The sequence below is a fragment of the Kryptolebias marmoratus genome, linkage group LG20 (genome assembly GCF_001649575.2).
Source record: "Kryptolebias marmoratus isolate JLee-2015 linkage group LG20, ASM164957v2, whole genome shotgun sequence".
NCBI classification, from domain to species: domain Eukaryota; kingdom Metazoa; phylum Chordata; class Actinopteri; order Cyprinodontiformes; family Rivulidae; genus Kryptolebias; species Kryptolebias marmoratus.
Genome location: NC_051449.1, coordinates 6,982,210 through 6,998,793, shown reverse-complemented (window position 1 = coordinate 6,998,793; position 16,584 = coordinate 6,982,210). Strand labels below are relative to the sequence as shown.

The 16,584-nt window shown below is 34.9% G+C and overlaps 1 protein-coding gene across 1 annotated transcript in view; it reads right to left on the bottom strand.

The window, feature by feature from the left end:
• Positions 1-16,402, bottom strand: part of LOC108232841 (macrophage mannose receptor 1-like) — an 18,660-nt gene extending 2,258 nt beyond the window's left edge. Inside the window, 27 exon segments of the mRNA XM_037981808.1 lie at positions 319-435; positions 523-693; positions 883-1,048; positions 1,728-1,960; positions 2,182-2,293; positions 3,244-3,371; positions 4,436-4,541; positions 4,710-4,852; positions 5,472-5,569; positions 5,781-5,839; positions 6,511-6,674; positions 8,070-8,105; positions 8,282-8,435; positions 8,555-8,627; positions 9,073-9,181; positions 9,844-10,053; positions 10,140-10,288; positions 11,506-11,621; positions 11,991-12,104; positions 12,874-13,028; positions 13,911-14,090; positions 14,197-14,334; positions 14,647-14,757; positions 14,921-15,076; positions 15,290-15,460; positions 15,656-16,012; positions 16,299-16,402. Coding sequence (XP_037837736.1) covers positions 319-435; positions 523-693; positions 883-1,048; positions 1,728-1,960; positions 2,182-2,293; positions 3,244-3,371; positions 4,436-4,541; positions 4,710-4,852; positions 5,472-5,569; positions 5,781-5,839; positions 6,511-6,674; positions 8,070-8,105; positions 8,282-8,435; positions 8,555-8,627; positions 9,073-9,181; positions 9,844-10,053; positions 10,140-10,288; positions 11,506-11,621; positions 11,991-12,104; positions 12,874-13,028; positions 13,911-14,090; positions 14,197-14,334; positions 14,647-14,757; positions 14,921-15,076; positions 15,290-15,460; positions 15,656-16,012; positions 16,299-16,362 — 3,790 coding nt within the window. The 5' untranslated portion in view covers positions 16,363-16,402.
• Between the last annotated feature and the right edge of the window lie 182 nt (positions 16,403-16,584).

Genomic DNA, 16,584 nt, shown 5'->3' with positions numbered 1-16,584 from the left:
CAAGTTTCATTCCATATATTCAGGTTTCATTCCATATATTCAAACTTTCAAATATAAGAATACATATACAATAATTTCCTGAACGGCATGCCATAATATATATATATATATATATATATATATATATATATGAAAATAAATCTGTAGAAAATAATAAAAATTATAATTATCATATTAGAATTATAAGTAATTTTTAAAAGTTTACCCTTTATCTTCATTAAGTAAGCTTGGTTTTTCTTATTGTAATAACTACACTCAGTACAACTGAAGTTATTTTTTATTATTATTATTATTATTTAGACAAAAAAAGGTTTTTACCTTTCTGATTTGCAAAAAGACCAATCCAGTAAGACGTGTGGCTGTCCTCATATATTCTGATGTTATTGTGTATGAATTCTTGTTCAGCAGGATCTTCAATGCTGGCAAGCATCCCACCTTTACAAATCAAATCTATAGTTTTAGTAAAAGCAACATGCATTTTTAAGAATCTAATCTAAAACATTTTTTTTGAAAAACATTTACCATGTTCTACGCAGCTGGTTGCTGCAGCTGACCATGTCTTCTCCTCAGAGAAAAATATATAACAGTGACCCCTAAAAGGCTTCCAGGAATATAGATGCCCTGGAACAATTTCATCTGGGTCTTTAGGACAAACTCCTGGAAAATCATTTGTCTGTACTGTTGGTGGTACATCTGTAAATGAAAATGTTGACACTGGTGTAAATTATTTACGTGTTTTAAAGTTTCAATGTAGTTGCAAGAAAATTTAGTATTTAGTAGAAAAGAAGTTTAGCAGTCAAATAAATTTTGCAACAAAAGATTTCAGCTTTTATTAAATAACAATCATCAGTTGACTTATTAAAAACATCAATCTGATTTTACCTGTAGACTTCATACAAACACTGCTGATGGTCTGATTGCAATAATCAGTTTTCCATTTTCCATCCACATCCACATAAACACAAGTTTTGTTTCTGCTCGGTTCATCTTTACCCCACTTAGTAAATTTCATGGACCAGCCATCAATGTATTTGAAATATCCATTGGTCTGGAAGCAAAAAGCAATTTCACAACAATCAAGTAAATTATTGAATGTTTGGTTTTTAATAAATGTTACCATTGTAATTCATTAGCACAAGTTGAGTTAACCCAGTCAACTGGGGCTTTTGCTAGCATCTGGATTTAAAGTTTTTTAGTTTCACTCATTAATTGCTACAGACCTGCTTTTGTTTTTGTTCTTTTTGTGCCAATTGGACTATTTTATTATTTTGAAAAGATGCATTTTGGGAATACAGGTTCATATATATATGTGACTGATACTACTATGTTAGTGTGCTCTTACAAATGCCAAATATAAAAAATAAATCTTTTTAGATTTTGGAAAACCATGGTGTTTTTGCTCAAGGGAATTATATTGTCAGATTTTCATAGAAGCCAATTCCTAGTTCAGACATTTGACAGGTAGTGTATGTGCCACCCATCAGAATATTAGAATTACCTCTGTGAGCATTTTATCAGGAGACAACTGAAGACTGACACCTTTTTTGACAAAAGTATGATATAAGATGTTACCCTAAACTATTGAAATGTTTTTAAGTTCCTTTCCTCTGTAACTTTTATGGGTCTATTCACTAAATTTCTCCTTGGAACGAGTCAATGTTGTCAGAAAAATCTAGTTTTGAATTGACTGATGGGGTATTTTATTTAGCAGGCATTTAACACCATACCTGAGCTTTGTTGAGCCCTATCCATAGAGGACTCTGGAGACTCATTGCCAGCAGCTCGATGTAAGCCTGCGTCCACTCAGACCGCACGCTAGCCAGATTTGCAGCATCATCCTCACAGTGCTTCTTGGCTGCATCCCAACTCATTTGTTGAGGAACAAGTTTAATGGAGTCATTCAATATTTTGATGTAGTTGGTAGAAGGTGTTGGCTCAGGAGAGTCAGGGAGGGATGAGTCTGTTTAGGGTGAGAGAGGAAACTAATTTTATTTTTATAGTTTTAAATTACAGCACAGTAATGCTTAAGATGGTACTGCTGTGATCTTTAACTAAAGTTACACAGAACAAAATCTGCACTTGTAGCAAACACTGGGCATTTGGCTTAAGGTCAACTTATTGAAGATTTGACAGATTTTATATTTTTTGTTTTTGTACTACTTTAATTGAAGTTTAACTTACCAACATTTTGCAGACATATAAATCCGTTGGTGTCATTGCAGGACTTTGAAATCCATTTACCAATGCCAAGTGAAGGATTGGTGTTGATCACGGAACAATCTTTACTAGAATGCTAGGTTCAAAGAAGCAAAGACATTGCAAATAAAAAATAACAATATAGTAAGTTTTAAATAGATTAATAAAATAGTATGTTGTGTTTTGTTTGTCTGTAATAAAGGTATATCAATAAATATAGAAAATAAATGTAAAATGTTTACTACTGTTTTGCTATGAATTTTGTGATCAAGTATATGTAAGTCCTGGAGAGATACACAAAATGTGGGGCAGATATAAAATATACATTTATCTCAAAATTATAAAATGTTTTCCGTCCATGTGACTACAGGTTTATTCACAGTAACAAAAATGTCATTGGAAGCAAATGAATACCTTCACCTTTTCAGTTTGTCCCATATCACAAAAAAGTACAATGTAGAAAGAAATCCTATCTCTAGTAACAAAATACATTGTCAAAGACAATGCCTTCCATGGTAATCAACTCACTCATGTTCTGCTTGTCCCAATAGTTTGTTGGTAAAAAAAAATAAAGAAATCAAGAAAAAAAAGCACTTTCTTTTATGTATATTTATGGCAAATATAACATTTATGAAAAATGTTTAAAAAATTATAATATATACTATATATTATGTATTTTTTTAAAAACTAAAATATTGAGATATTGGTTTTAGGTCTTACTGTTACGCTCAAGTGTGAATTGGTAAAAATAGTTATAAAGCTCCTTCAGTTTATTCAAATTTTCCTTATATTTCTGACATTCATGAATTCAGTTAGGCACTGTTGGATTCTAGTTGAGTTCACTCAGTATACAGCAGACCACAAGTAAAAGTAGGATGGCTGTGATCAGCTGTGAGTTTTACAATGTCAAAGAATATTTCAGTTTTGCTGTACATGTGTTGGGGGAGGAGCTTGGCGAATAAAAAGTTTATAGCAAATTTCATACAGTAATGTATTTAACTTGATTTAATGTCCTAATGGATAGATTTGAAAACAATGATCACTTACTTTGTAAACATAGTTGACATATGACTTTGGCTGCCCATCAGTCCAGACAAATGAACCCTGATGTAGTTTATGAAGGCCAATCCACAGATCTGTAGTTGGTGCCATACTCATTTGAAACAATAAAAACACTGAAAATTGAAAACAATAATTACAGATTTGATAATTAGATGTTGTATAATTTGACATCTACAGAGAAAAATATTCATTTTAACATATTTTTCAATTAAATTGAATAAGTGTTTCTTTCATTCCACTTTTTTTTTACTTATTTTTATTTTCCATGCCTTAATTTGATTTTTCAATTATAAACTGAATAAACCTGTTATTTGTAGTTCTAGGTTCAATGAGGATATAACAGAAATAATGAAGCTAGTGTTCCTTTAGAGCACATGTGTCAGACTGCATATTGTAGATGTGGTCTTGTTTTAAAACACCTGGTTTAAATGACTGACTTGTGGGCATGCTTCTGGAGAACTTGATGATTTGGTGAGGAGGTAATTAAACCATTTGAATCAGGTGTGTTGGAGCAGAAAAACCTAAGACTTCCAGGACAGTGGCCCTTGAGGAGTTTGGCACCCCTGCTTTAGGGAATGCTAATTGTCCAGCGTTTTAAACAAAGATCTCAAGAGATCTGTTAGTTTGTGATGGTAACAACTCTCAGCTTCTACCACACCAAGGTTTGGAATAAAATCTGTAAAATTGATTGAATTATACCCATTTTTGTATTTGCTATGGCCAGTTAGCTGTGGCCAAAAGTTAATTAGCTGTAGATGTTACCTCTAATGATTACTTTTTGCAAGTTTCATCAAAATACATCCAGTGGTTCATGCGATATTTGTTAACAGACAAACAAACACATGTAAACAAACACACAGGCAAATAAATGATTGTCTACCTTTATGGTGGTAGACAATAAAAACTAAATAAATAAATAAAACTCCTTCAATAGCAAAGCCTTGTTGTTTTTTAAAGTGTCATTTTTTTTCTTTAAAGCTTTTTTCTGTAAATAAGAAATAAATTTTACAAGCCAAACTCCATCGACTCTCTTAAACTTAAAGTGACTGTCTTGCATTCACTAAGTTTAAGCTTTGTTGCTTGCTAGTCACAACTTTATGTTTTAAGTGGATTTAAAAACATAACCTTGGAAAATTAAGTGATTAAGAAGATCTAAAGCTTTTATGAGAAAACAAACCTTGCACATGTCTTGAAGAAATAGAGGCCAAGTTTCCACCCATGTCTTTGCACTGCTGCCTCGCATCAAACCATGTCATATTCTGGTTGTTTATGATCTTATAACACTGGAATTTGAGACAAAGTAATGCTGATTTACAACAAGCAAAATGTTAAATATTGCATCACTGAGGATAGGATAGGCTCTACTATAAAATATCAATGTTTTAGGGGCTAGATTTTGAAGAATTCACCCTATCCATTTTGTTGTTGTCCCTGCAACATATCAATCTTACCTCTGAGTTCAGTTTTTTCCAGTTTTCTTTGCAGCCACCTTTAGGTGGCACTGTAGGAGCTACTGTGGTGTTGGCAGGAGGTGACGTGCTGCGCTTACAAATAGATAAAAATTCCTTTCCACAGTTATAATCGTGCCAAAATCCTGTGAAACAATCCAAGATAAGAAAATTAGCACATCATAATTAATACGCAACGCTATAATAATGCATTGTTATTAAACTTCTTAATTCATTTCAATTAAATCAAATACTTTTGGACTTTAAGTTGTTTTCAAGTTAGCTTAGAAAATAGGCAGCAATACTTATTTTCTTCAATTCAACAGAAATTAAAACAGAGTTATGAATATGAATGCTTATAGACAGTCTGTTTATGTGACCTTATACTCTAACTTTGTTTATGTGGTTGGCTGCATGAAAAGGCAAGAAAAATGAGAAATGAAGCAAAATGCAGATAAACCACACTGAATTATATTTTTGTTTTGTTTTTTTACCAGACACCTAAAAATACAACCCCTGACAAAACTTATGCAATCGCCGCGTTGAACAATGTTTGAATGTGTAATAAAAATATAAATAAACAAGAAAATAACAAACAAATAAAACTTTTTTTTTTTTTTAAATTCCACCATTCTGGCATTCAAAACAAGAAAAGAAAGAAATGCATTTGTTGTAGTCAGGCACAACTGCTTTTTTGAGAATAAGCAAAAGAAAAAAAGAAAAGTGAATTGTATTACTAAATTAAAAGTGAATTATATTACTCACCAGAATAAGTCATGGCAACACAGTTCTCATCATAATTTTTGAAGTCAGGCTGGCCTTCCTCCCATCGGTTAAAAAACACTGGAGAACCATCTCCCCATCTAAATTTAACACAAACGTTTAGGTTAAAATCAATAAACACAATTCATCTTAAAAGTATTATTGAAAAAAAGACTGAATCCAAACAACATAAAAAAACATTAAACATTAAAATGCATTTTGTTGCATGTGTGGTTAGACTGTAACATTGGAGATGAACATTTTTTAAAAAAAAGGGTGACTTACAATTTTTCCCCTAAATTGTATACTCACTGAAATGTGTTGTCTAAATCTACAGTCAAACCAATCCAGTACACCCATTGTCTGGATCTCTGCAGATAATATATGTTTATTTTAGTTTATGAAGAGGAGACACATAGAAGAACAAGTGCAAGGAAAACAAACAAAAACAAACCTATTCCTTTATCAACTCCCCTTTAACTATACCAATTTATTTCAGTTCAGTCAAATACAGTTCAGTTCAATACAGAGCAGGAACAAGAGTAAACCAATAAAATGGTCCCATTCCTTGGCTACTTTAGAATATAGCAGAAAATGTGCTGCTTCACATGAACTTGATTTAAATGAAAAAGTTGTTTCTGATGGCCAGCTTTGAAAAACTAATTTCCCTCTTAAAAGTAATGTAACTTTATTTTTTTAAACCCTCTGTCACATTGCTTCTTATTTTGTCCTGTGTGCTGGAGTTTCCAGAAACACCTATTTAGTCGGTCTAAATATGAGGAAATTAGGTGCATTTTGTGAAATATAAAGTCCTGAAATGTATATGACATATGTGTAATGTTTACAATGTGGTCTTTTTCTGAGTATTGCAGATGTATTGGGTTTAAAGTGCGAAGATTAGTGTCCTAAGAATTGCTTATCATCACTGTGGGGCAGAAACTTTTTATCCCCCAAAATGTGATTTTTTTAGGAAATGAAAAGGAAAATTCTTTTCAATTAACTAAACTGTGTGATCACAAAGTCACAAGCTTTTTTTTCTCACCTTTTGCCACAAAAAGATATTTTCAGCTTCACTGTCAATGGTCACCAGGTCACCATGCTTCTGTTTGCAGAACTGTCGAGCGTCTTTCATTGCCATGTATTTCTCATTAAAGAAATATTGGTTTCCTTTCCATTCCAGCCACCCATCAGAGGTGATATTATAATCTGTAAATTTGCATATATATGTGAAGTGTGGTTTACATCTTTTTATATTTTCTGGACTAATAATTCGTTACTTCATAAACATAAAACACTTAAAAGCTTAAACTTAGAAATGGAAATCAGTTATAGCAGAAAAAAACTTTACAAAAAACAGCTAAGAACCAATTCATGGGAAGAAATGGTAAGCTGTATCAATCCATCTGTCAAAGCATAGCTACAGAAAAATGTTAAACTTTGTTTTTTTTTATTTTTCATGTCATTTTGTCATTTTTTTCACATCTTTAAGGTCAAAGTTCTTAGACCACTGCATCCAACATCCCCAAACTAAACTTAAGCAGGGAAGCCTAGACATCGCTCTCAACAGCTATCCGTTTCAGCTCTTTTGGGAGGAATCCAAGGTGTTCCCAGCCCAGCCATATATTTCTGAAGAGAGTCTCTCCAGCATGTCCTGGGTCTCTACCCAGTTGGAGATACCTGGAACACTTTACTTGGAAGGCATCCAGGGGGCATCCTTACCAGATGCCCAAACCACCTCAACTGGCTCCTCTCGATGCGCAAGAACTGCAGTTCTACTCTGAGTCCCTCCCAGATAGCCAAACTTCTCACCCTGTCTCTAAGGGAGAGCACAGCTAGCCTGCCAAGAAAATTCATTTAGACCACTTATATCCCCGATCTCATTCTTTTTGTCACCACCCAAAGTATATGACCATAGGTGAGGGTAGGAATGTAGACCGGTAAACAGAAAGTTTTGCCTTGCAGCTCAGGTCTCTCTTCACCAGACAGGTACAGAGTATGTAATACTGCAGAAGCTGTACCAATCCATCTGTCGATCTATCGCTCTATTCTTCCCATAAGACCCCGAGATACATAAATTCCTCCACAAGAGGAAGCACCTCATTCCCCACCTGGAGAGAGCAGTCCACCCTTTTTTGACTGAGGATCATGGTATCAGATTTGAAGTTGCTGATCCTCATTACAGCCACTTCACACTCAGGTGTGAACTGGTCCAGTGAGAGCTGGAGATCACGGCATGATAATGTCAACAGGACCACATCATCTGCAAATGGCAGAGACATAATCCTGAGGCCCATGGCTGCACCAAGAAATTCTGTCCATAAAAGTCATGAACAGAATCAGTGACAACAGGCAGCCCTGGCGAAGTCCAACTGAACCTGAAGAGGTCTGACTTACTGCTGGCAATGCAAACCAGACTCTCACACTGCTCTTTGAAAGTCAGGCTCTGCTTTTCCAAGGCTTCCTTGAAATTTCAATTTTCAGGTACTATATTCACTGAAATTACAGATTTGATCTGTTGCAAAAACATTAGTTAAATATAATTGTTCCTATTTAAAACCATTCCCATTGTAGCTATATATTTGTACATAATGATCCGCTCACCTGGTATGGTAGTGGGAGGTGGCTTTGGAGTGACTCCTATACAAACACAGAAACATAGGTAAAAGTGTTTATTTCAGAATGCAGGATTAAGGTGATAGTTATCACCTTTGTATCGTACACACAATAAGATAATGTTACTAAAAAATACGGCTGTTTTTAACATTAAACACATATAACAATAGCATTTTATAATACTAACAACTGCACTTTACCTGTACGGATCTGACAAATCCAACCATTGTATTTTTCACAATGTGCATCATTCCAAGACCCATTTCTATATGATAAATAGGGAAGAAATTCTGCACAAGATTCCACATTGTTTTTGTTATTTGGCTCTCCTTCTTGCCAGTGTTGAAAATTTACCTGTTAATGAAAACAAAACAATTAAACATATAATGATAATACATTGTTTGCCCTCTGAGCTTCAGGAACTATATGGAGGTTAACATAACAACTAAAAAATGAGAAAACTATGAACTCACTGGTGATCCGTCACTCCACACATAACCAGCTCCGGGGTCAGGAGCACTGAGTCCAATCCAGACATATTTAAATCTATGAGGATTACATGTATGTATAAGATTTGAGTATGTAACAGCTAAATATAAAAAACAACTGTATCAGCATGTTAGACAGGCTCAATCATTGGCTGTTTTAAATGTCATCGTAAAAATAAATTTGTTTTCACTGGCTTTCAAGTTATTTTTAGGAAGCACTTATTTTTATATTTTTGTTTTTGTTTTTTAGTCTTTTTTGCCACTTTAATTTTTGTTTGTTTGTTTGTTTGTTTGTTTTAAATTAGACTGATTTGGTCACCTGCAGTTGTTTTAAATGTACTTTTTAAATGAACCTGGTGTGACTTGACTAGTAACCTGAAGAATGCATAAATTGCAATATATATATCAATTATTTTTTGTTGTAGTGTTTGCATAAACTGGTAATATTGATAAGCCCTGGTCATTTTGTTAAAAAAAATAAAACCATAACAAAATCACACAACCTTGGTAAGTTTAGATGCTGTTCATCATGGCTGTGGAAGCTGAGCAAATCTCCTCCAATGGCTCTGCAGTAATCTCTGGCCTCAAACCACGTTTTCTGATCTGAAGGCTCTGCAAACATCTTTCACACACAGAGTTCAACTACTGTTATGTACCAGTTTATAAGTGACTTAAAAGAATTGTTGTAAACAGTCAGTATCTTACCTGCTGCAGATTGCTCACTGAATAACCTCAGTTTAGAAAGACAAGGAAGTTCTGACAGGCTAAAATCTTATCAGAACAGGACAAAGACCAGAGCAGATTACTGCTGTTTTAAAACAACTCCAGTCTAGAAAACTTTTATAGCGGTTCATACTAATATTGTTTGATGAAACTTTAGTTTCATATTTACACTTTAAAGGGTGTAGGTTGTTTTTCGTTACTGATAACATTCCATTTGAAACTGCAAAATGGAGGTATTAAAGCATGACAAGGCAGAAAAACAATTTGATGCAAAAATAACGCAATGTAAAAACTAAAACAGTATAGAGGTTTACAGTCTTACTCCTCTTGCTTCTAAAAATCAACATGTCAGAAGCCAAAATGGCAAACTTAAGGCCTTAAAAGAATGACATGTTATGGTGGTTACAGTCTCAATACAGACCCACATATTATGTTGAATATTTCAAACTCTGTGGGGAGTAAGCACTATATGAGGCACAAACATCTTTTACAGTAGGAATGGAAGAAGGTTAGACAACGCTCGTTAATAAATATCAGAAGCGAAAGTAAACTGAATTTTACCTTAAAACAGAAGTTTCTCAATTGGAATTTGGTCCAGCCTGACTCACACGTGGTGATGGGAACGGTCGGTGGGGCAGCGGTTAAAACAGCCCCTTCTGCCAGATGTTTGCAGATGTACTTCTCCCTGTTGGTACAAGGCAACACATCCCACAGGCCTGCAAAACTCCCGGTTGCCATAGCAACACAACCCTGATAGTTGCCTTGTTGTATCATAAGAGAAATTGTCAGGTGTCATTTGTAAAGTGATTTTCAAACACATACCACAGAGGAAAAAAGGTTACAATACCTGGCATTTCAGAACTCCAGTGAGTAAATCTCACAGACTTTGTGTTGGTCCACTCAAAAACTTCTTTGTCCTTCTGGTTTGAGAGCCCCAACCAAAAATGCTTCTCTGGTCTGAGACCCACCAAGCTGACAAGGAAGGCATTATCCATTCTGGAAACAAGCACAATAAAATGACTGAGGTACAAATCAAATGACTTTGTGTTTAGTTCAGTCAAAACTAGTAAAAAGTAAGTAGATTTCTTTAAACTGCTTTTACATTTCAAAGTCTCTGTAAAAATATAAATCTTTTTTTTTATCAAGTGTTAGAATTATTTGAGCAATAAGACAGTAAATGTATCAGTGTGCCAGGAGTTGAGTAAACCTTTTGACTAACTAGCTGCACTGATCAGGCAGACTCAGGTAGTCTCAGCCTCAGCACTGGTCTTTGCTCAGGACCCAATCATTTGTGTACAGTAGTAACATGGATGTTGATTAGTTGAGAAAACAGCGACAAACCAAACAATTGTTAAAAACGATAAAAAGTGGCACTTGTTTGGCTAGCTGTTGGACTTTTGTCTCTTTCTCTATTCTCTGTGCTCTATGATTGATGTCATGGCTGATAAGGTACAAGCTATTGATATTTATTTGACAAAACATTTCTTCAAAAATGACTAGACTATTTTTTTTGAAGTCTGAACTTTGGGCTATTGTAATACCTTGATTTTTTTCAGCCATTTTGTTGTAGCTTTGCTGTTCTTTTTCATGAACTAATTGGGAGCGCCTCAAGCTGTCACTCAAATGGCTTCGCGTTTGACTCAAGAATACTTTGGTATGCAGAGGAGTTCATGGTCGACTCAGTGACTCCAAAGCTTCCAGGTCCTTTGGTTAAAAACCCTCCATTCCCATCATTGTGTGTTGATACAGCCTCTTTCTTCTAATATACTGGGTTTGGTTCTCACCAAACATGCTTCTGTGCTAGTTTACTGAACATATCCATTTTGGTTCTGTCATTTGTTTGAATCAACCAAGTACACACAAGCTGTACTTTCATGTTCTTTTTAGAGCTAAGATGATACCCTTGCTGATGATCAGTTGATAAACTTTTTGGCTACAGCACTAAGCTGCTATTTAAACTCTAAGCAAAGAACACTCAATTTTTCAAATTGCTTATGACTTTTTGGGTGCTGTCATAGTACAATATGTGGTGTGTTGTTCTTTCAGGCTGTATTTGTACAATTAGGTAAGGATCAGATGATTCTTCTATATGTCCTAATATGTAAAACCTTAGAACTGAAATAGGGGTTTACTTACATTTTACATGACTGTACTTTTTAATCTTAAAACTCTAGTATGTTCAGATACTGATGAAATATAATAAAGATTTGTACCTGGATGAAACATCAGCCAAGTAGGAATCTGAGCTCTTGCAGTCATCTTTTGCTTCATCAAACGTTTTTGTCTCAGTCCCAGCAAAGTAGCAGTAGGAGCCGTATCTTTTCCAACCCTTGTTTGGAAACAAATTAAAAAACGTAGTGCTTCTTAACATGTGTCCGTGCACATTACTGTTTTTTTGTTGTTGTTGTTTTTTAATTGTACAGAACGAAACAGTGAGTCACCAATGTACTGATTGGTTTGTTTAATGATGATGATGATACCATGTTTTTTTTATTCTTCAGATAAATGTAAACTTTCAGCATAAATTTTGTCTTGTAACAAGTGTCCTTACTAAGTGACCACAGTAGATCAGGTCACAATCTGCTATTTGTCCTCTGTATTTACATGCACCAAAACCATAAAAACAGCACTTATATGTTGCACTTTCTTTGATATTGTTCGTTTCTCTTCTCAAAATAACAAAACGATTTTTGCTCACAGTCTTGCAGCCTGGGTTCTGTTCCACTTCATCTCCAGAGGGTTCTGGAGAACTTGTTTTCATACAAATAAAGCCATGTTTTTCTTTGCAATCACGGTCAGCCCAGTTTCCACTCTGAAAAAAAAAATGCACATAAATATCTGTGCTAACATGATTGCAAAACTAAGACATGTTGATACATCTGTACATTTTTTGTCAGACATAGCTCATATTCTTTGATGCAAATGGTACAATGTAAAAAAATTATTTGTTTTTGTTCATGTATATTTTTTTTTTACAATTAGATTACTTAAAATAAATAAAATGTTTCTGAATCAGTTTTTTGTTGCAGACATGCAGCTCTTTCCAGCATTTTCAGACCAGTCCTTGTACCTACTGTTTTCAGATGAATGGTCTGTTTTTTATCACCTAACACTGGCATATATAAATCATTTAGGAATCAAAAAGAACCTGAAATCAAAAAGAAGCCTAAATAATTAATGTTGTGTCTAAAGAAACTTACCAACAAACCTGTTAAGTTTAAAAGCCTTTTTCTACATATATTAAAGTTGTAATGAAATATTTGATGTAAAATCCAAGGGTTATGGTTAAAAGGTCTAAGGTGCAACTTCATGAGAATGTACTCCAACATGATGTTTAATGCTTGCAACACTGTCAAGGCTTAGACTCATCAGACAGTTTGTATGTATTTTATCGACAGCAGGGGCCCTAACGGATGTAATACTTCAGGGATCAGCACAAGTCTAACTGAACCATACATGAGACATACTTTGGGGAAATAGATAGTTTCTAGGAAATAATGTGTCATCTGCATAGCATTTTTTATGAACCTAGTTAGTTTTAGTCATAGAACAAAGAAAAACTACCATGTGACGTTCTATACCTCTCCGCTGATAAGAACACAGTCTTCTTGTCCTGAGGTGACGGTTGGTTTTCCAAACTCCCAGCTGGTGAAGCTGACTGTGGAGTGGTCAGTCCAGTCAAACAGGCCTTCTGTCTTCTTGTCATTCAGTCCAATCCAAACCTCATCTGTGGATGCTGTAAACAGAAAAAAACAAAAAAACAAAAAATATTTTCATCTGTCAGATAAATCACTGGAGCAGCACAAGTTGTGAAAAATTCTTCTAAATCTGTTCAACTTGTGTAGTTCTTTGATTCCTGCAGACTCAGCAGAGTTATAGTCATATGTAGAAGATTGCAGATGACAGAAACTGACCCAGGTAGAACAAAAAGCTTAAAAACCTCAAGGAATCCAAAAATGATGCAAGGGAAAATATTCATTATTGCCAAGGAGGTTAGCTGCCTTGCTTTAAAACTTTATGTCAACTATTTTGCTCCAAAGCTGCAGGTTTAAATGACATTTACTGTGTTCATACATGTAATAGTAAAGTTCAACAGCAGAAATTTGGTTTTGATATCTTGTATACTTGGATTTTTATGGTGAGATCAATCTACAACAGTCTGGTTTTTAATATTATGAAATTTAATATTTTAGAGAAAGGATTTCTCTTTCAGGTGGAACTGAAAGAGAACAACAACTGTATATATTCCAAGTTTATTTTTGTAATGCAATACTGTACAATATCTATGCAGAAAATAAAAATTCTAACCTGGACATGTAGTTATTTGTTATGCATTCATATTATTTATATTATGGCTAAGAGCTGGTGTAGATTCTCAGCTTGCACTCTGCTTTTTGAATTGAGAAAGCTCCTCAAATGAAAAGCGAAACATCTTCAGCAACAGAGCAGAATTTAAGTTGTTTTGGTATTTTAAACTATTTTGCATTTATAACTAAGAGGTTCTATATTACTGTGAAATTGACATCAACACAGAAGTCTACTATTTTCCTAATTACAAGTTAATAAAGAGTTTTGGTGGAGAGGTCTGTGTTCTCAAAACAGTAGTAGTTATTTGTACCATATCCGAGCTGAGCGATGACAAAGCTTTGGTCCTCCAAATTGCGGATGCTCGCAAGGTCTCCTCCTTCTTTACGGCAAGCTGACCGAGCATCAGCCCATGTTTTATCAGTACGATAAAGGTGGAAGCAGTGGCCATTGTATGGAATCCATGGTGCTGAACAGAATCCCATGTCAACACCTGTTAACAAAACAGGCAAAAAGAAGTTAACTTGAGAAGTTAAGCAAATGTCTTACATTTATGACTAATTCTAACTTCAGAAAAGAGAAGAAAACGCTTTAGTTACCCTCAGTTGGAGAAGGCAAAACTCCTTTACTGTAGCAGATGTAGCCCAATTTCTTGTCACATTTTGAACTTTGCCAGGAATACCTTACAGCCCCCTCAACAATTCCACAAACATATCCTGGATATGAAAGTGGATGCCCTGAAACAAGACCGTGGATAAAATAAGATACAATGACACATTTTCACTGCATACACAGGCTTTTTGTTGTGTAACGCATTAGGATAAGTTCTGAGCAGCAAGAATCCCTAAAAATGGAGGGGATAAAATGAAGTTATGATCAAACTTACAAGATATGAATAAAGCAGCAGGAGTACCATCACTTTATTTATTAAATTATCTATACAATGACTCAGGATTTAAGCTTCTGGACTGTTCTCCAGTTTTGTCTTATCAGTTAAACAGGAAGACAAAAAAAGATGGTATCAGACATGAAACACAAAGTAAACCTACCTGAGTCCCAATTCAGGTAACGGAAAGGGTTCCCATTGGACCACTTCCAGCCATGTTCTGAATCCAGAATCAGCCCAGTCCAAAGCTTATACCCTTGATTGTCATCTTTTGCTTCCAGTTGTGCTGTAAGTGTGTAGGAAAAATTGTATTGGTGATTAAAAAAAAAAATCTGTAAGATGAGTCTTTCAATACCACCAGCCTGGGTGTTACAGGGATTGAAAAGCAACAACCATCATTCTTAACAGTGCATTTATTTAGATTTGAGTCACCTTACCTATGACATAAGCCTGCTGATGAGGATCGGTGATACTGAGCAGGGAGGCACCCTGTTGCTTGCAGCTGGTTTCAGCCTGCGACCATGTCAGAGCTGATTGTGTGTTTAGCTGATAAACTGCTCCATTTATTGGGTGTTTGTTCCAGTTTTCCTTTGCTGTAGAATATTACATATTTATGTAAGGTCATTTTGTTGTTATCTTTGTTTTCATTTGAAGGTCAGTGTCTGGATGGTGGGAAAAATGCTCTAATTGTATTGTTGTGTGAAATTCTTTATTATTTACTTTAAATCAGTGATTGTAAAAGAAGAAGAACATACTAAATCTTCCCCTCTCTCACTGCTAAAACTGTGGGACAGAACAGTACTCACTGTTAGTTGGGCAGTAGCCCCAGGTCTCATGTTCATACTTTGTTTCGACCGCACACCACAGACGCCCCTCTGGGGAGTCAGTCAACGTGCAGCTTGAGTACCACTGGTCTTTGTACATAAAAGGAAACATGCACATCCTTCCAGCTGCATTTCCTTCAATGGTGTAAAGTTCTGAAAAATAAATTAATCAAACAAGATCAGCAGTGATTACTTTAACCCTACCTGGACCCCTTTTTAAACTAGTAAACCCAACTTTAATAATATTTATATCACATTGATCACCCCAGTTATAAAGTTTTAAAAGATAATTATCACGTTTTCACAAGATAATTATAAAGTTTTAACAAAATAAAAGTTTGTTTTTACCTCTGTAAGTTCTTGTATAGGCTCCACTGGATGTTCCTGAAATTGTGAGGTGGCTGTTGGGTCCAATAGATTTTGAGAGTACAGCTGTGCCATCTGTCTTGAGATCAATATAAAGCTCCTGTCCTTGGAGAGCGAGCGCCGTTTCATTCTTACATTCCCATTTTTGGAGATCAATATTTTCATCACAATCGTAGAGGCCTACTTCACTCCCCACACTTTTTCCCTGAACTCCAAGACATTTATTCTTGCTCTCGACCAGCAGCCGTCCACTAGTTGTCCATCGTATGTCAGCGCAGACGACACCCGTTTTAACCAAACAAAATCCAGTGGCTTTGTTAGTTAGTTGAAATGATGAATCTGCAAGAAAACAATGTTCAAAAACAATTTGAAACTATTATCAACATTGTTTTAAATGTCCTCAATTGTTTCATAAAACAATAACAGCGGTACTGTAAATTATTCATAATGACCAAGGTTTCTCTTTTAAAAAGTACTACTCCACCTCAGTATTCAACTGTAAAAGAAGTCTTAATATTTAGTGTTTGGCAAACACAAAACATACAAGGTATATTTTGCCAAGTGTAAGACCTATTCTCTAAAAATTCTAGAGACGACTTAAAATCAAAAAGCTTAAAAAATGTACCATCTGATGCCAAACATTGTAATGTTTGTAGGAGAAACACTGCAGCCAAAAATATAATCCTCATTGTACTGTGTTCTCAGAATAAGCCAAACAGTGAATCCATGTGTTGTCTGAGAAGAATCTAAGCTTTGTGTTAATGATTTCCAAGATACAGGGGGTTTAAATAAGCAAACACAAGGTCAGCATTTTTTTTTATCATTTCTTTTAATGAGTCAACATTACCAAGATCGTCCCTCAGCTTTGATTTCCAACAAACAGGTTTTGCAACCCAGTTCTTAAAACTTGA